Genomic DNA, 21,093 nt, shown 5'->3' on the forward strand with positions numbered 1-21,093 from the left:
TTATGTTGAGCTGGCAGATAAGCAGGGGCAAACGGGAAGAACCATATTCCACAGACAATTTGAGTTCAGCCATCCGTTAGACATGGTCTATAAAGGAATAGTTTCAAAAAAATCAAGCAAAACTAAAATGCTTTCACAATACTGTAATATTTATAATGTGTATTTAAATCACATTCTTGAAACTTCTGCAAAATCAATACTTGACACTCCAGTTCCTAATGAAATTCAGTTTCATTCAGTTTCTAATCCTAGAATTAAGAAACAGAGAAAATATTCAACATGCTACTTTACTATTAGGTGTAACACCGCCAATAAATTTTGAAACTAAAGACTAAAACTCTCAAAAATGTTTAATTTATCAGAAAACACTAGGAAATGCTAAACCAAAAGTAAGCAATGTTGATGTACTTCAATGATGCCTCATTTAAAAGATTTATCGGCCTTTTTGTACTCTACAGCTACTACTTAAACCAAGTGTGCTTTCAATAAAACGAAAAATACGTTTTTCAGGTTTGCAAGGACAGCCAAAAAGGAAGCTGCAAATACTTTTATACATCTTCTGTAATTTTTATATATTTTCACAAATTTGTATTGGAAGAAAAATGTAGAGCAATTTCATCTCATGGATACATTACAGAAGAAACATGTTACCTATGTAGCAAGGATGTACCATATGTACAGAAAATGGAATCTTGGGAGGAGCAAGAGGTAACGATGTTCATCTTTTTCTCATGTACCTAATGTTGCATACCATCCCTGAAAAATCAGTTTAATCAAGAAACATCCCTTTGACTCTCAGGTATGGCTACTTGTTTGATCTTGCATTTCAGCAGAGAGAAGAGATCATTTACCAAAGATGTAAAGTTCTATTCTAATGAGTTTTATTCTTTAAAGATAATACCTTAGAAATGGAACTCTCATGGAATCAGAGATCACGGAAGATCGGAATTTTAACTCTTCTTGTTTTCATGTAATGAAATCATGCCCATAGTTAAGGTATATATCAAGTGAATTTCCAATTGCTCAAAATACTTTATTTTCTAAAAAACCAAAACAACAGCCTGCCCCCAAATTTGATCATGTCTTACTAAATTGTCTACCCACGCCTGAAGCCATACATTCAAAGGACATGCACTGACATTACCACATAAACAAAATGCCAGGAAGTTAGGCAAGCTCTTGCAAAGATCTGCAGAAAATTCACACTTCTACAGAGTTTTTTTTATCTAAATGCGAGGAGTCCAACCTAGTGGCACAGATGGCACAGTTCCTGAATATAATTTCCAAATTAAATTTACAGCCTGGGCAATAACCATCTGCAGTCAGCTTTAACCTCTGTGTCCTGGCTAAATGCTAACTGGCATCGCTCATTCGCATCCTTCCAAAAATTCCTCAGTAGTTTAATCCAAATTCAATTTTCTTCACATTCTGTGCTATAAATGTCTCTAGAGTCTTGCTGCATACTTTTAAATAGCTGCCAGAAGGGACTGCACTCCCATGATACAGAGCATAATCCGTTTGCATGGTTTATAAATACTTCCGTATCCTGCGGAAAGGGGACTATTTTGTCAGACCAAAATTAAACTGATTAAATTGGTGAAGAGTCATTCCAGGTACAAAATTAAGGAACTCAGTGGAGTTTCAGTCTTATATTAGTATCTGACTATACAGAGGTGGAACATTCACAACAGTGTGCTGCCACTTTTACAACACGAGTGCACAGTTTAAAGACCCAAGTTACCGTCTCAAGCATGTTGGCTGGAAATGTTATAAACCAAGATTATCTCAGAGGCAAAGGTATGCAATAGCATCCTGGCTTTTCACAAACACACTGTACATAACTATTCTGTAGCAAAGAGAAAGCAGGAAAAAAAGCCCAACTTCTGAATGTGATTTCTAGTGCCAGCAAGGAGGGGAAAAAAACGTACATTGTATTGTTTATATGTAAAAAAGGAGGAAAAATGTTCTGTATTACAATTAAGAGAAATCAATGAAAAAGATTTTTAACTGAAAAAATGCCTTACCTTGAGAAGTTGAGGAAATGAACATGTCTAGTGAATAAATAGGGCTGCTCAGCAGTGCTTATGTTTTTAATCAATTCCATCTAAAAAGAATTAACAAATCAAATGTTCCATGTTACATCAATGCACATTTTGAGACAAATATAACTCTCAAGCAACATATGATGATGTAATTTTCAAGTCTGAATTACTCAGGAACTCCTTCCCCACTAACACTCCCAAACACTGTCATCAAGATAGCACGACTACTATTTCATGTCTAAGAAAGAAAGGTTAAGCTGCAGACACCATCCTGCTATCATGGAGCTTATGTACTTCCAAAAGTGGGTATCAGTTTAAGAAAAGGCATAAACTAAAGGAAAAAACTAAACCCTGCCCAAATCTTCACCAGAGCTTTGCAAGTGGCAGCTGCCCTCTGAAGATACTGGCTCTATTCATCAGAATGCCAAAATGCAAAATGTCTGAAACTGTAACAGAAAGCGGGAGCTGAGCCAATGACAATTTTCATATAACAATAAAAATTGCCAACATTGCCAAAACACTGAATGACTCGCCTGTTTAAATACAGAAATCAGCGCTTGCCATTCCTTTTACTATTACAGCAAAATAAGAGTACAAATCAAATGGGCACTTTTAGAAAGATGATGCTAAGTTCTAGTTCAGGCACATTCACTATTTTTATTTTTTTTTAAGAAATAAATTATTTAAATTTTCAGATCATTAAAATGGAATAATGTAAACAGCATACATTGAAGACTGCACACCATGGATATGAATATCTATGTTGGGTAAGCTGAGCTCTAGCTATGATCTAGAGGAAACTAAAAGTGTCTAGCGGAGCATCATGCCAGAAAGTCGAGATGTCCTGGTTAATTTTGCTTCCTTACTATTAATTTCCTAAGATTTATTTTCAGATTTCCTGTTCTGTGCTCAAATGCAGGCTATATTATGAACACTGAACACAAATGCATTTGAAAGGATAGGTTTATTGTTTTTACAAACTGGATAGTAGAAAGTAATGCATAAAGTAACAGAAATTCATAAACTGAAAAAGAAAAAAAGATAAGAGAAAGTGAACCAAATATTCTGGTTTGAGTCATATCAATTCATATACTAAATTTAAACACCATTAGGGGGACATTAATTTAAAAAAAAAAAATCTATTTCTTAAAACTTGAATGCTACAGCTGACATAGACAAAATAAGTAAAAATATGGGGTCCAGCCTGTTATGTGGTCAAGATAAACTGACTTGCATGTGATGAGTTACTGCGCTAAAAGCCTGAAGAGCATGGTAGAAAATGATGTCCATACCATAACAAATATTAAACTACATTTAAGGCACAGCAATTGCTAATTTTTTTTTCTTTTATTTCCCAGTTTCGATATACTGATATTTTGCCATGGTTTTTACAGTCTGTCACATTTTACTGCTTCTCATCCATCTTCCATTCTCCATTTTTTTCCTAGGACACATAAGCTGCCGCCTTCTTTCAGACAACACAAGCTATAGCCATTTAACTTCTAGGACTGAATAAAAAAGTGCACACACTAATATGCTTTACCCTACTTTTCCTCTGCCTTCAACAATTTTATACACATACATGTACAATGAGCACTGAAGCAAACAGTTCAGTTCGTCCATCTTCTCAGGATGGCCTTTTCCTGTCAAACCAGTTCAAGTACATCAAGGCATATTAGGTATAGACCTTGTATATCAAGGCATATTAGGTCTGAGAAAGTATATTAAGGTATATTAGGTTTGCGAAAGGCTGTAAACCCAAGGAAATGGAACGTAAAGAAGAGGAGACCACCAAAAGAAAGACAATATGAAAGGAAAAGAGAAAGGGAAAACAGAGAGAAAATGTGTGAGTTAAAAAAGAAAAGAGAGGCAGGGATGGAATAGCCCCCCTGCTTTAGTCAGTTATATCTGGACTCTAGACTGTTTGATTCAAGTACAAACAGGTCTTTATACAGCTCCTTCAGTACAATATAAATGCTATGAGCAAGAAATTCATAAACCTGAAGAGCAGAGCTTGCCCAGACCAGAATTGGAAAGCTCAGGAAACTTTGCAATAATTGGCACAAAGTAATTGAGAATTGTTTGTTAATGCTCTGAAGAGACAAAGGCTTTCCTAGCAAACCAAATAAGCCGACGTTTCTTTAGGACTGGTAACTCTCTGCCAAAAAATTACATTCATCCACCTTCCAGAATGAAACAAGGGGAAACTCTACAGGCTGGGAATCAGATGTCTCGTTTTTGTTTTTACCCAGACAAGTTACAGGAGAAGTGAAATTCTCAGAACTGTATGAAGCTTTATGTTATATTGGCATTTTCCCTGTGTTTCTCTGTCTGCATGAATGAAGGAAGGAAGATGGCAGAAGGAAATTACTGATATGGGATAAAAACTATTCATGGCACTACGGTCACCACTGTAATTCCATCTTGGAATAAATGAAAAACCATCATTGGAGTATAAGTGTGGAGATGTAAAGATACTATACCCATACAAAGTAAACCCACTGAGTTTAATATAATACTGCTAGATAAACATGCGTGTGGGTATATGCGAGTGCTACAATGTACCACACAAGCCTCCCTTGCCCCTCAGCTCACCCTGTGGCTGGTACCAATTTGCTAGCGCCAGGCTGATTCACATTACACCACTAACACCACGTTTCCCATCGCACTTCACCCGATGTCAGTGTCAGGCTCGTGTCAACCTGCTGCCGGACTAGCAGGGGCACTTCTGCCTCAGGAGCAAAGGGAGCCTGGAAAGATGCACAGAGGGCAGGACAGCATCTGTCTCCTGGCTTTTTTTTAATCTCTTGCTACCAAACTCAATCTCTTGAGCTTACTCCAAAGCAGACGCAGAATTTTGTTTTGACTTAAAGTACCTTCATATTTAGACACTTAATGATCAACTGGACTTGTAAGCAGATGTGGACAGAGCTACAATGTGCATATGAACAAACAAGCAAAAAACATTCTTTTAAAAACCCTGCCAAAAGGGTAAGTAAGGCTCAACAGAAACAACACACAGATGTCAGGAGGGAAAAATAAATAACTGTAATGGCTCACAGCCACATGCAAATTGTGGCCATATTTCCCATGGGCCTCCCTCTTTCTGATCCCGCTGTGCTGAACTGATTTCAGCCTAACAAGCCAAACATATTGGTCAGGAATACCTAGTGATCACCCTTCCTTTTAAGGTTATGTTAAATAATAATAAATAATATCAATAATTATTATTAATATCTTCCAATGTCTCTCAGAAGAGTAAGGTCTCTAGTGTTTTTTTTGTTGTTGTTGTTGTTTTTTTTGTTTGGTTGGGATTTTTTTGTTTGTTTGGTATTGGGTGTTTTTTTCATCTTGTTTTGTTTTGTTTGGTTGTTTTTGGTGGTTTTTTTTTTTTGGTTGTGTTTTTTTTTTTTTAAACAAGATGATTAGTGTAGAGGACCCAGAGAGAGGAAGAGCGAGCAGAGGAAAGCAAGTACCTTTGGATGAAATGGGTGATGCTGGAGAGAGATATACATACAAGCACAGATCATCTAGGAGATGGTCTTAAACCAACCTAAGTTTGAAAAGAGATGAAAAGGCACAAGCAGCAGAAGCTAAACTACCCTGGCAAACACCGCTAGGGGAGACATGAACCAGAACACATCCATGTTTGGAGGGAGAAGCTATGAAAATATCTGGGGGAAGACTGAAAGGGGCATGTGCCCACTACGATAAAGGCCCGTAAAGAGCTATTCCTCTTTCTTGCTGCTGCGGGAGTTAACTTTTAGCTGTTTCACTGAGACAGTGCTGAAAAAGACAGTAATTTGCTTTTAAAATTAACTAAATTGCAGAGAGAGTTAATGCTGCTAAACAAGGATTCAGGGAGAGGGAAATGCCAGGACACAAGAGCGTGTGGGGAGAGGCAGGTGGTGGCACACTGTGCCCACGTGCTCGCATTCACCAGTGGAGCCCATGGCATTGCCCTGCCATTGACAGAAATATCTGGGATTTAAAGATAAACTACATGGCCATAAAAAACCTAAACCAACTCTATCTCCCACCCAACACCAATTAATTGTAAGTAACAGTCTTTAGCCTAAATGCTGATTTGCTCCCTAGCACAACATCTTTCTACCACTGTGACTCCTTACTTAAGCTTATATTCTAAATTTTTCAACAAAATTAATTTTATGCACTGGCTTTTAAACAGGACCTTTAAACACGGCCAGATCTGCAAACTGAGGGAATCCTGTAAATCATAAGCTATTTTTAAATCTTAAAGCCCACCTGAGCAAGAACACCAAGACGCAATACTCCAAGGGGAAAGGTTTTTCCTTGTCTACTGTCCTACAGTACCACTGTAGGATCTCAGTTGGCCATACTGAAGAAATCAAACCGTAATGGCTCAGCATCGTGTACTCAGCTGTTGCTGCATTGTAAATAACAATCCAGCAGATGGCACAGTGAAATGACTCCGCAAGAGACTGGATGGGGCCCTCCCCGAAAGGGAGAAAACGTGGAGGATGGCTCTGCTCCAGCTACAGCATTGTTCCTGCACAAAAACTCAACTCAGGCTTGTGAGAGACGACACCTTCTTTCCCCCTTCTGGAAACAGCCAGCCGCCTGCACTGCCTGCTCCGAGCAGTCCTGTTTGGTTTGAGATTCATAATAGGTAAATTCTACTGGGAACCAAAAAAATAAGCAGATAATAATCCCACCCAGACAACAGCCAAAATGTTACTACTTTTTTAAGCTGCTGTATTTCACTGGGAGAAAATTCGAGGTCAAAATGTATAAAAATAGTAAGGCAACGGGATTTTCCAAGCAAGGTAAGCTGGATGACACTATGGTCTCCACTAACATCGATACAAATAAGACAAGAATTTCTCTGTATCTGTCTGTCTTGTGAGTTATTTACCACCTTCTACTGGTTCTGGTCTCCACTGAAGGCATGTAGGGTCCAGGAGGCACAGGTATCTACAAGTATTTGGTATATCACTTTCATCTCGGTATTCATTTCCATAAACAACTCACAGGAATGAGACTAGATCTTCATTTTCAGCTCTCAAAAATTTGGAACGGTTTCAAGAATTTCTTACACTCCCCAAGCTGCTACGACCAATTTTCTGTCTTTAAAAGCATTTAAGCAAAATTAGTGATGGATTTTTAGTGTGTAAAATTGAAATTATATATAAAGCTGTCTGCACAGCCATAAAGATGGGTGGTAGAGGGAAATGATATGTTGATAAACTATCAATTACTCCTGTATGTGATCAGTATTTGCATATCTATAAGCATACTTATTCTTAGTTCTCTGAATGCAAAAAAATAGAGGGTGGGGAAGTCAGGGAAGAGGAAGAATTCATTATGCAACAGTACATATGTCATTTTAAAGCCACATCAATTAGATTGACTTTGTATACAAGAATACTACATACTATTTTCCGTACTTCATTTACTTGGAAATATTATAGCAAATGGTAAGGCACAGATTAACTTATCTGTTTCCAGAACTCACTCCCTTATGCCCATAGATGTTCAAAGGCTGCACTTCTAATTGCTAGCAGGCACACATAATTTGGGAAAGTTTCTTAGTAGGAAAGAGACTGGAAAAGGCAATGAGAATATGGGTTCCAGTTACATGCAATCTCCGCAGTCATTAAGAACACCTACGTGCTTAACTTTATTTAACAACAGCAGACTGCATAAGCTAAATGTTTACAGAAAAGTCTTGGCTGGATCAGGGCTTTAACCAAACACAGGACTGACAAATGACAGAAGGAAGGGAGACATATCATCTTGAGCGCAAAGCCCAAGCTCACGCTGGGAGCCTACAGCCCAGCCCAGCTCTCTTTTCTCTCGTTCCAATGCCTGGAGCCTGAGACCATCCATTCTCTTAACTTCCTCTTGTGTACACCACATTAAAGGTGGGAGAAATAATTTATTTTTGCATATTCTGCTCATAAAAAATGAGAAGACAACTAAAAATACCCTGAACAACAGAAGAGTTACTGTCTCCAGGCATGTTTCCTGGAGATCAAAGGCACTTTTCAGCAAAAGTACTCATTAAATTATGAACCTATTATAACTATGTAAATAAGCCATAAATTAAAATAAAGAGACTCAAGTTATAGTAGGGCAATCTACAGAGTAAATCATCAGCTCTGTAGCAATACGTTCAGCACCATCCGTGTTCCAGCACATTTGCTGTCTAGTAACCTAACAGCTTCTGGAGTGCAAAAAGTAATGCAGATATTTATCCTCTGTCAGTGTATTGGTTGCACCAAAAATAAGTCTGGGCCTCTCTGGAATCTCCACACGCTGGACTAAAGCACAGAAGACTGTTGAGATGTGATCTTGTATCATGTTTAATAACGGACAATCCACCTACCAGAGAAAGGCAGAACAGAACTGAAATGAAGTAGCTGATGAGGGTGAAAGCTGGTGATTATTAATGCCTGAAAGGTTTTTACATTTTATGATACGTCTCCCAATCAGCAATGTGGTGTGTCTTCAATGAAGGACATAGTCAAAACAAAAACCAAACAACCCAAAACACAAAAGCAGTCATACCCACAGAAATACACTACCCCATATCCAACAGTTAAGAAGAAAAACTAACCAGGCAGGCTCTGTAGCACAAGATAGTTTGACCCTGACCTGATGGGACCAGTCTGCAAACTCCCCAGGGTCTGTGGTGCTGCTGGTGGAATACACAGAGGGATGCTGCAGTAGCTGCAGCCCAGGGCTCTGCCCCTTCCCTCGGCCACAGGCAAGAGCAGTGGGGGGGACACTGTCCTGCCCCGCAGCCTTTCGCTGGGGTGTCGCACCCCGCCGTGCACAGAAGCCTCTGGGCTGGCGCGGCAGCCCTGGCCAGCCGGTCCCCGCCTCAGGCTGAACTTGAGCGCCATGTGGGGTTAGGTGAGCTGGCTGCTGGTGGGACCCCAATGGCCACCTTGGAAGGCAGGAAGGTGGGACCTGCAGGAGCAATATCTGCTCCCAAATTTCCATTTGGGATGAACTGCTGTATCTAAAATAACAAATTTATGCTCATAAACAGGCTACAAATAAATCACCCCCAATCACAGCACAATGCCACTGGCAGGCCCATGTTTTTTTATTTTGATCATTGCATACATCCTTTTGTGGTTTGCAGGCTGCTATTCCTAGGAGTGACGCAGGCAGTTGTGGCATTTACCTATCAGCAGATCAAAATAGCAGCTGTGAACAATGTGTGGAACAGTCGTGTGTACGGCATCTGACTACATCTACACACTTTGGAGTCTGAGGTTTTTTGTATTACTTGCATCAATACCTACTGACGGCAGTGATACTCACAGAGGGCACATGGTTACCCTAAATACAAGGGAATTTAAATAACTGGATCTTCTGTGGAATCAAAGCTGCAAAAAAAATGCCCTCTACAACTTTAAGGGAAGGGGTGTCTGGGTAAAGAGGTTTCACGTGGTATTTTTACTTGCTTTAGTGAGGGTTGTGCGATAACATGAAAAAAAGCAGATGAGCAAGAGGCTGAGATAGGATCACGGACATGTCAGATTATAGCAACGCGGGTTAGCATTGCCCTGGGAAACAACTTTTTGAAGCAAGTGATTACTAGAAATGAATTAAGAAAGTGAGCAGAAAAAAACCCTGTTGGCTATTTACTCCTGCTCTGCTTAAAGAGACCCAAGCTAGGTCTGAATAAGCTGGCCTGCTTATATGATAAATGGCTCTACCCTGCAGATACATTAATACAGGTTCCAGAAGCTGTTAGCACCTAACTTCACTTGCACTAACCCTTCTTGCCTCTCTGCTGGACTAACTGCTATGCTGACTAAATTCAAGAGCTGGCTCACTGGAAGTTAGTTTTCCTGGTTAGCTTCCACATCGTGTTGCTCTTGGCTCTACCATCCATTTCTCCTATTAACTGAAGCCACTTGGAGGATGATGAACTCTGGCTGATTACTCAGGTCAAAGTAGCAGTACATCTTTTCAATATGATTTCTGCTAGCATATGCCTTTGTTTCTCAGTTTCACAAACATAGTAAGAAAACAGGATCTAAGATGAGCAGGAGTAACTTACCTGTTCATTTTTGGTCAGTCTTGTTTTATTATGGATGTCAGATGTAACCAGGTTGAACCCATGTTTCTCTGATAAAATTCTCAAAAGCAAAACCACAGTTCGACTCCCACACTTTCCAACTCTGTTGTACACCACCTGGCTGGGGAAAGGAAGTACCTAAATAAAGATTGAAAAAAATGGAGTCAGTATATTGGTATTTTTGTTTCTGTGTACCTCTGAATCACAGCATGTTTTGACCGTAAGCCAACAGATACGTACAGGAGAATTTTCTAGGGTCCTGCCCAGGTAGAAGCATTCACTTTCACCAGCAAGCTAGAAGCTCGCTAGAATAGAAACACATGGCTCAGGAGGTGGCAAGCTGAGACTTCCCCGTCATGATCCAGTTTAATGTAGCAGTGCAGATTGGCAGCTACTCCAGAAACACTAAGCCACTGCTCATGTCTTCTAGTAAGATGATGATGGGCTTAAGCTTGCTGCTTGTAACCTTAATGCAAATAGGCAGCTTTAGTAGACTGCTTCCCATACAAAGAATGAAGAGGAGTGAATTTGCACTACAGTTTGGCAACTCAAAGTGAAGTTGACATAATGCAAGAGAAGTTGACATAATGCAAGAGGAATGCTCGAATTGCAAAACTTCAGCTTAAAAAGAAAAAAACCCCAAACAACCACCAGTTGTATAGAGCTAAAATTAGTCAACTGTTTCAATTTCAAATATAAAGATGAATCTTCCAAAGAGACTCGGAGAACAAATCATGCCACTGGCTAGGTACCTACTTGTGGAATAAACGCGGGGGCCACAGGTGGCCTGGAGGCCAGCTGGCAGAGTCTGATCACCTCCATACAGGTAACGTTCACTAAACCCCAAAACAGAACAGCCACATCCAACCTGCCCACCGGGCACAGTTTCCAGCCCGTGCTAACTCTTGCAGCGTGCTCTCCTCCCCGGGAAACCAGAACAAGCGAGTAGTAATTCACTGTCTTGAGGTACATTGGATGCAGCCTTGTTTTGTTCCTGGACGATGTCCATGGGTTCTTCTTTCAGTAAAAGGCATTCTGAAGTCACACTATCACACTAGACAAGTATTTGGTGTATAGCCTGTAACAGCAGCATCTGGTAATATAGGCCAAGAGGCATCTGTTTTCAAGCCTTTTAAATTGGTTAACATAGTCAGGAGCTCACAGTTTCATCCACAGCACTGCATATATGGCACTCACTTATGGAAAGCTCATTTTTCTATTAAGACGATGGCACAAAATGTTTCCCGACATGGGGCCTGCACCCGGGTTCCAGGCGACATGTGTTCAACGCAAGGAACGGCTCACGTGCCAAAGTGATGGCGTGTCTCAACCTACAGTTACTTCTGCTGTTGATGCAATCACGTTCTCCCAGCAGAAGGATTTCTAACATAAAAGCAGTCAGTTGAGGCATATGGGCTTCTAGCTAATAGACCTTCATCAGGGAAGCAAAATGATTCCTCAGGCAACCCTTCAGATTACTTTCAAAGAGGACTGCAAACTAGAATTAAAAAAAAAAAAAAAAAAAAAGGAAAAATCTAGATTCCTTTATATGTAATGGGAACATACTGGCACTTTGCTATCAACGTTACACTTCATGACCAAAAGAACATTACTATTGTTACTGCTTGCAATGTTTAGGACATGTTTCACTGCACCATAAACATGGAAGCCGTCATTCCCCAAATTACCTGGGGAAGGGGTAGGTATTTGGTAATCATGGCCTCAGTTAAGCTTTCCAAGTTCCAGGACATTGCATCTGCTGATTCAGCAAGTAAACATGGGCCTCCCAATGCTCATACAAAATCCATATAACACACCAAGTCTTACTATTTTGTCACGTTTTTATAGAGTTTTCTATGAGAAACCTAGCCCCCTTATTCCTTATCAATCTTTCCTTCAGAAGCCTTGCTTCCTATGAAATGCAAAATCCCAGCCTCAAAATCCCAATGATTAGAGAGCTCCAAAGGTGATGAATTTAACATGTCTGTGCTACAGCTGTAGCTAACCTTTTCCAAAACAACTGATAATGATGCCTGAAAGGTTAACATCTGAACACATTTTATTATGTTGATTATAGCACCAGGGACACCATCGTTACAGTTTTTCTCATGAAAGAACACACAGGAGCCATATTGTGGATTGTCCCCTTTCTGATTCATTTCTTCGCGTAACAAAAACCAGCATCAGTATTTGCCACGGCCCTGCAGCACTATCGACCCAACACCACTGAACTTGTGGAATGGGAGTTTCTCCTCTGCTCAGACATACACTTTTGGCATACTTTGCTGTGCAAGTATGTGAAAGCCTTCAAGAGGAATGCTAAGTAGATACTGACAAGTGCCAGTGAAGGAGCAAGAGCACATACAGCATGTGTTTGCCTAGCATCCTGGAAATGTGATAAATGACGAGAGTTTGTAAGGCTATGGAAATGTTTAAAAATGCTTCATAATTATTAACTGCTTTGATTTTCATACCAGAGTTGCACTTTGCAATATAGCGAGCAAAATTTTTTCTTCATTGGTACTTCATTCATTTCAAGTGGAATTTTGCTGCAGCCAGATTACATTCAAGTTCTAATTAAATCCCTGACTTGATTAGCCAGTAACTTTGGGTGAATCTTATTAATATCATTCTTCAAAAATGAAATAAAATTAAAGCAGGCCTTTGTAAAGTCTCTATTCTAAGTGCAAAAAACTTTATGAGCTAAAAAAATGACAGCTGCTACCCAGTTTGGCCAGTTCTCACCTTTGTTTCTGAAACTCACCTTCCTACATAGCACAATTCTCTTCTGCACACAGACGATAACCATGGCAACGCCCCAAAAGAAACCATAAGTGAATACTCACTGCAGATAGAGAAAACTGAAATAAAGGGCTATTATTTTCAGACAACTGTTTAGCTTAAAGGAGGCCAATATATCAATGCCTTGATTCAGTAAACATCTGAATGCACTTAGGTAAAATCGGACAAGATTCAAGATACAGCTCAAAGCTACAGCTCAAAGCTCACTTAAGAAGAACACAGTCATTAACAGTAATCAAAACTTCACTTGCAGCACTGCTGAATGTGGCTAGCTTTAGGGATGCACTGCTGAAGCTCTGCTCATGTTTCATCTGCTTATGTCACCATTCCACTTACACACCTAAATGCACAAGAGGGCGTGCCCAGTACACAAAGCCATGCAGCACACAGGCTTTTGGTACATAAGCAAGTATTTGTTTAATGTGGCCAGTTCCCTTAGGGCGCTGCAAATCTGCTTTCTGCATTTTAGAAAATATCTAAGTTATTTCTTAGAAGAAGAAATACTGCTTCCAGAAACCTGAGTTTCTAGATCAGGATGATCTAGAAATGCAAGAAATTGAAAACTTTTTCAGAGAGGAACTTCCTTCTTTTCCCCCTCACGATACTCACAACAGACTCAGACAATACAAGAGATGGTGGCAGAGGAGGCACTTGAAAAGAAGGCTCCTATTATATTAACAGAAACAAGATGGAAAACAGCAGTTGGAGGTTTACAAAACGCTAATGGGATTACATTTCATTTTACAATGTTAGACTGACTAACTGCTGAGGTGATGTTCTGGCAACATGATATTCGTGTAACAATATACACAACTTCAAAATAATTAGAGAGTGACTTTATTGAGCACTGCATCAAAGCCCAGAAGTAATATAAACAATTCAAACATGTAATTCACTTTGGAGTTATATGAATTAGTACTTACAGCTATAAAAAAAGTAAAACCCACAGTATAATTACAACAGCTCTCTCCAAGGGTTTGAAAAATTATATAACAATTTACTTGTCAGTTAAAACTGAGGTTTTTTCTTTTGTTCCACAGTTAAAGAAGATGTCAAGAACCGTTGCAAACGAAATCAAGAAGAAAAAGCAAGTTTATCCCAAAATGAATTTGCATTACAGATGACGACTGTCAAGCAGCTCTGCAGGGTAGGTCTGCCAGTCTCAGGAGGAGAGCCATTTCTCAGATAGCCTGACAAAAGCCCCGGCTTCCATCTTCAGTGGTGGCTTTTTCTCCAGGTAAATCTTTGCACCATTTAAAAAAAATTAGGCTGGATAATTACTTGCAGTGTCAACAATTTAGGGATCCACCCAAAGGCCTAAATCATTCCACTCTTACTGAGCCAAATCCAGTATAATTTTGCCCATTGCCAAAAATTTCCCAGCCCAGGTACAATTTGCCCAGACAAATAACTCATGTCAGAGATACATGTTCCCAGAAAGCAATCCATTATCTTCACAACTTCTGCAAGTAAGCGACCCTTGTCCTTACTCATGAGAGGGGCCACAAGTGGGTGCCAGAACTGGCTTCTCCCTTCTGAGCAGACACTAACCTGTGGTCAGATAGCGCTCTGTGTTTATCAGGTGAATGAGGCCAACCAACACAGACGAAACTGGTAAGATCGTGAAAGCAACAAAACATTTGCTGACGTCACACATTTCTATGTAGCATCACATCCTCCCAGTGCAACATCTCCATTTTTTTTCCTGTCCAACTGAGACACAATTATAACAATTTAAAAAATGGCTTACTGGGTTAAAGCAATGCCCCACTTGGCTCACGACTGGTGAAAGATGCTCATTAGGCACCTGCAAACCTGAGCGCTGTCAGTAGTCCATTTCTCTCCAGTATCTCTCCTCCTCCTCCTCCAGTGACCCCAGAGGTTGCATATGGGATGTTAGAAGGCATATCCTTGCCTGTGGCCTGAAGAATTTCTTGCACAATCTGCTAGTATGAAGAAATTCCAGAATTTTGTTACCCACCATGCATTTCATTTTTAGCTCATCTTCTACCATTTGCAGAGAATACCTGTTCTTACATTGGGGGTTTCATGAAGACAGATCAGCTAATTCAGTCACCAGCTTTGAGATCTTCTTAGATTCATCGGATGCCTCTTTTTAATTGCATGGCCTATTTAAAGACAAACTCTAAGGCCACTGAGAGATAACATATTCCAAACCTAACTTCAGGAATTGCTGCACAAAATCTCATTCCAAACAAATATCAGCTTATTCTTACTTTTAAAGCAATTACAACGTAGAATTGCTAACATAAAGATATGTCAGCAGAAAATATGACTGAAATATGAAAAAGAGAAAACAAAATACATTACTAGTTAGTCTCCTTCTTCCCCAGCTAAACCACACAGATCCGGTTATGTCAAGATCCACCTGTAGAGTGTAGTGACACTGGACAGAGACAAACTTTTGGAATTAACCAACTCTAAAGCAGACCAGACAGCATGATCTTCTCTCTATGGGTCATGAAAATATACTAGAAACCACAAGAAAGGTAAGGGTGAAGTTTGTTTGCTTTCAAAGTTTGAAAGCCATATAGCTGCAGTGAAGCACTGAAAATAAGGCAGAAGAAGAAACAGAAGATTCTTCTGTTGCATTTTCATTAAGCAACTAATTTAATTGAAAAAGGATGACTTCTCCCCGGCCCCGCCCCAAACTGCATTTCATCTGTTTGGCAGCTGACATATTTGGAAGAATAAGTTAAAATGTGTTCTCTAATGATTCAACATCCCTAAGTACCAAAATAAATTGAAAACATAAGCATGGAGCACAAGCAGAAAAAGGAGACTGGTTGTCGACATAGTCCTCAAACATCTTCAGACTAAAGAAAAGCATTACTATGAAGTGTCCGCCAAAGCTAATGGTTCCTGATGTGTCCCACAAAATTATCTGTATAGCCAATATCAAAACTTCCAATAATTTTTCTGTGAAGAGTACTGCACCCTCATAAATCTAAAAAAAGCTCAGTCCAAAGCATAGTAAAGTCTCCCTATAAAGTCTCAGATTGGGTCCTATTACAAGATACTATGGCTCGACATACAGCAAATTGAAACTGTGATAATATCAATAGCAACCTGGGAAAATTACAAAGAAAAGGTCAAAGATCAAGTTTTCAAAGTTTTGGCTGCATCCTGTCAACACATTTTATTTTGCTCCTTTTATACCTTACACCTGATTTACCTTCCTACAACAGCAGCTCACAGCTGAGGAAAACCTCTACTTCTGCAACCTGCTGCACAAGATTCCCTGTCAAAGAGAGTGCAGAACCAGGTTTATTTCAGGTATGTGAAGTTACAGCAACATTCAAAGCCAGCACACGTATACAAAGAGTCAAACAGGTTGGTAAAGAGCAGCTACTCTGTTCACTCAGCAGTTTCAGGTGGTCACTGATGTTAGGCAGCCTCTGGAGGTGTGAGCAGGACTCCTGGCTCTCATCACTCAGCAACACTCACTGTACGCAAGCGATGGCAGCTCCAGCTCCTCTCAGGGATGAAGCAGGTGAGAGGGAGTCACCCTACCAAACATATAATTGCTTGGGGAGGGCGTACAACCAACACCTGCTAGATTAACCAAATCTTTTCCTTTTGCCCTTTCTTAACATAGCATGCTTTTCAACCTCCTCTTCATTCTTCTTGCTTCCCTCTGCAGTTTGCAACTTGTTCACCTCTTCTGGGACAAAAATTATAGTGCTGTATCTTGTCACCCTAGTGCCAAAGAGAACTGAACAGTTATCCTTCATATCTTGCAGACTTCCCTTTTTAATACATCTCAGGGTGGCATTTAGAAGAATCAAAGCATATGGGACTGTCACTGGTATAGAGAAGGGTGCAGAACATAAAGCCATCACGCTTTTTCTTCTTTACCCTACATGAGTGTATGCAGATTGCAACAGAAGAATAGGAAGACCCTCATTAGCTTTCTTGTGAAAAGCAGTATTTTCAACTCTTACTTCTAAAGTTCATCACATCGTGGAAGTTGTCTTACTGGTATGCACCTATCTCATAACAAGATAAAGGAGATAAATGTCATAAGGACATGGTTCACTGACGCTGGTCGTTGAGGGAACTAGCACGAATTCACGTAGGTTAGGAATTTTGGTGTCACTTTAATTACCCAATTTTCTATTGGAAGGGTTTCCATGTAATATCAAAAAACCCTCAAGCTGCAGATTTTGTGCAAGCCAGACTTTAACTCCAGAGCAGCTTCATCTTATATGTATATGTATCTTGGAAGTGTAAAGTTTAAAACTACTGTTTTTCCTCCTGAGCCCAGGGTTTTGTACACTCTGTGATGTGCTCAGAACACACTGGCACAGTTATTCTCTGTTTAAGTAGTAAATCCTATCACATCCAACCCACATGTTTATATCGGATACTTACAAAATGAGAGATGTTAAGTAGCTAAGCCTCGTTTTAAAACTTTTTATAATACATCACAGTACTGGTGTTCCCTTAAGTAACATAACTACCTTACAGTAGTTTGTATCCTTCCAATGCAATATTCATGAATTCACCCTGGGAGCCAATAATATTGGATTTGAATGTAGACTAAATAATTTATTCCTCTGTATGCACTTGTCTTTCTTCGCATTAAGGTTTAACCCTTTTGTACCTATTGTGGCTCACTAGCTGCAGCTCACACAACAACTCATGGTTTCAACCATTGCCAAGGACCTGTGATACTGTGTTTCAGTTTGCCCTCCTGCCCTTTACTTCAGGCCCTCTTCAGTAGTTTCACATTTTATTTTAGTGTCTCTTTTCCACTGCATTTTGTGCAGGCACTTTATAGGTTGATTGCAGTATGAAATAAAGGTTGTTTATAGCTGTAACTGGATTTTGATTTGTAAAACAGGCCAGTTCGGTTGGACTGTAACCCACACGCTTGTTACTGAGGAGCTGTCTCCGAGGTGCTCTCACTCCACGTGCTCAGAGGAACTCTAAGGGACTGAATTTCCATCACAGCTTCTGCAGGTAGCAGATTCAAATCTAGTTCATGACAATGCGTCACCACCTGGTAGGAGCAACACCAAAGCAGCACCTACAGGAAGGACAACATGCTGCTGGTCAACTCTTCCAGCAGAGCCAGAACACAGCAGAAATCCCAGCGTCATCTAAAATAACTCAAAGGCCCAGAATACCTTCCCTGACTGACAATGGTCCATGTCTGAGTCACAAGTGGATCCCATGGTATTGGAGATGCCACATGTTGGAGGCAATAATGGACGAGGCCCAGCATCAAGTGCTCCCATTTCACTCTTCTGCAAGCTGAAATGATTAATCTGGCTTGCTCAGGCAAACCAAACCTCATTCCTGCTGACCAAGGCAGGACACCTTTCCATTTCAATGGAGGGAGCTTCTCTCTGCATCTACTCAAAATCCCCAGTGGTGCCAGCAGCAAAGGCCTCCACGCTCCCCCAGGAGACCGGGTGTCCTGAGAATTACCTATTCATACTCGCACTGCCCTCTCTTTACATTACTCGCCCAAACTCCTCCTTCACCTGAATCACCATGATACCACCACTCTCACACGGACCCCTTCAGCCCAGTCAAGACACCCTGTCCTCTTTGCCTGATGTTTTGACTCTACTGTTGACCACTCATAGGCGAGTTCGCAATTTTGTTTTTGATTGAAGCTCAAGGCCCTTATTAGAGTACTTCACCACTATTTACTGTTTCCTGAACTACACTCTATTTTGTAAAGCCCAAGTAGAAAACTGCCAGGATCTACCAGCTCGTCCTCAAAATCATGAGGCTTTCAAAATAATACTAGAATTTTTTTTGTTGTTGTTTTTTTTGGTGGGTTTTTTTGGTTTGTTCCTCCCCAGGTTTTGAGCATCTCCAAGCATCCCAAGTTCCAGGTTTTCAAAGTTTTTTCTTCAAACTTCATAGCTAGAAAAACCCCCTTTTTTTTCAGGTCAACTGAGATTCTTTCAGAACTGTTTAATGGTAACAATTCAGGATTTAAGGACAGCATCAACAAATATAAGACTTGTGGTAAAATCATCAGTGTTACTCAACTGAGTCCCAAGGCTTAGCAACATCCACCAAATCAGTTTGTCACTTTCAAAAGATACCGTCATGCTACCTCTATCCAGAATGGCAGATTTTTGTTTTTCCACTCAATGTTTGGGTCATCCCGACCCACCTGTAATTGGACTTTAATATTATAATGCAGCATTTCCTAAAAAAAAGATAATGAAGGTGGCCATGACTGAGTGGATATGGTTGAGTGGTTATGACCTCCTCCTATGCTATGTTAGTTTATGAATACCTTCCTATCATGGAAAGAAGGGGAAGAAGAGGGTAATGTACTGGACAGCTGGAAATTTAAAACTGTAATCTGTAAGAGATATTCATATGCTGTGAAATAATCTGCATGGATGTTTTGCAGGTGAACAAAAATCAACTCGTAATGGATTATATCCTAAATTTCAGTGAAAACACAGAGCTCTACTAGCTTCAGAAGGGGATGCTAATGCCTTGGGTAGTTTTTTAGCTATGGTATGTGATGTAGAACAAAACCCACAGGTTGCAAAATTGGTGATATCAGAATTTTTCTATTTTGTGTGACAGTGGGTACGCTGCTGTGTTAATGCCAGAGGCAAGCAAAATTCACCTTTAACTATGCACACAGCATGACAAGTAAAGTACAAACCAAAAAATGAAATACTTCCCAAGCATCTTTGAAATTAGATGGATGAAAACTACAGACTACTGTAATTCACAAAACCTGCATCCCTATTGCCTCTCAAAGTCTTTCAAAATTGAGAGGATGAAAATGTCAGGCTTAGTAAAAAGCCAATTCACTACTGTTGAAACATTTGCAGGATGTCAGCATGCACAGTATCCCTCACGGATTTATCTTGTGACAAGCAATCTGGCTTTAATTTCCCAAGTCTCTTCATACTGTCCATTTACTATCAGTCAGCCTTCTGATATACTATAAACTGAAGTAGTATTAAAAAAAAAAAGTAATCATCTTCTCTATTTTGGTAAATAACAGGATAAAATAATTTCTTGTCCTGAAGATTCTTGATCAATAAATTAATATGAACAAGACAAAACAGAAATTAGTAGTCCAGTACTATTCAAATATTCTTATGACCCAATTCACACTTAATAGTACAGATGCAACTCCAGCTTTTGGCAAAATCTCCATAATACTAGTGTGCTATATCATTCACCGCCTGTAGCTTCAGCAGGATTCCAACTGATTATAAATAACAGACAATGGGGAAATCTTCTGGAAAGATCAGATTTTTCTTCCCTTGAGATATTGTCATTTATAAGGAAGGAGTACACAATTTAAAAAGAACATAAAATAATTATTCCCAATATTTCTACAATTATTTACGCTGCCTTTAATAAACTGAGGGAAGTGGAGAAATATTTTATGTTTTTATTGACTGTATTAGGCTCAAAAGCTCAGTTATACAGTAAAACAGTACTTCAAACTAGAAAGGGGATCTTTGTGGTTAAGGCACTTAATGAATTCTCTTTTAATATTTTTATTTTATCAGCCAGGTGTTCAGTCTGGTAATCACAGGAAGTTAGTTACTTTATTTTAGCATTTTTAAATTCTGACAATTTTTGCTAGCTGAAAACTTTCACACTGCACAATCATCTCATAAACAATTCTTCATTTTACAAGTAGGATAGGGCTTTTTTAATCACTGAAATCTCCTCCCACCCTGCCCTGAAGGGATTGCTTCAAAGATTATCCATCATTTGTTTTAGAACAGCTAAACAGAGAATTCCAACTCTATCAAAAACACACACACTACTATATGCATGCTCTTAAAATCCCTAATAAGCATGTATCTAAAAGGAAACAAATCTTGCTTCTTTTTTGGGTGGGTTTTTTTGTTTGGTTGGTTGGTTTTGGTGATTGTTTTTTTTTGTTTTGTTTTGTTTTGTTTTTTAAAAAAAAAGTCAAGCACTTCATCCCTAACAAATCAATCATGACTGTAGAGCGCTGAAGGGGTAAAACCATGTTCTCAAAAAAGGTGGCTGGAACTAAAACACAAGTTCAAATGAAACAGGAAGTATCCACTAAAACAAAAAATATCAACACTAAAAGAAAAATGCACAGCTCTTGGCTGTTATCTTAGTACTGTTATCAAAAGAATTGGAAAAAATAAAGCTGATACAAAC

At 39.6% G+C, this 21,093-nt stretch overlaps 1 protein-coding gene across 2 annotated transcripts in view; it reads right to left on the bottom strand.

Annotated features, from left to right (window-relative positions):
* The window catches only part of UST (uronyl 2-sulfotransferase), a 180,029-nt gene that overhangs the window by 87,616 nt on the left and 71,320 nt on the right, over positions 1-21,093 (bottom strand). For both annotated transcript variants that reach the window (XM_075146205.1, XM_075146206.1), the window contains exons 3-4: positions 10,105-10,260; positions 2,025-2,104 (exon numbers count right to left, since the gene is read on the bottom strand). In XM_075146205.1, the coding sequence (XP_075002306.1) occupies positions 2,025-2,104; positions 10,105-10,260 (236 nt within the window). The remainder of the gene's footprint in view (positions 1-2,024; positions 2,105-10,104; positions 10,261-21,093) is intronic.

Source organism: Calonectris borealis, chromosome 3 (genome assembly GCF_964195595.1).
Source record: "Calonectris borealis chromosome 3, bCalBor7.hap1.2, whole genome shotgun sequence".
Taxonomy (NCBI): Eukaryota; Metazoa; Chordata; class Aves; order Procellariiformes; family Procellariidae; genus Calonectris; species Calonectris borealis.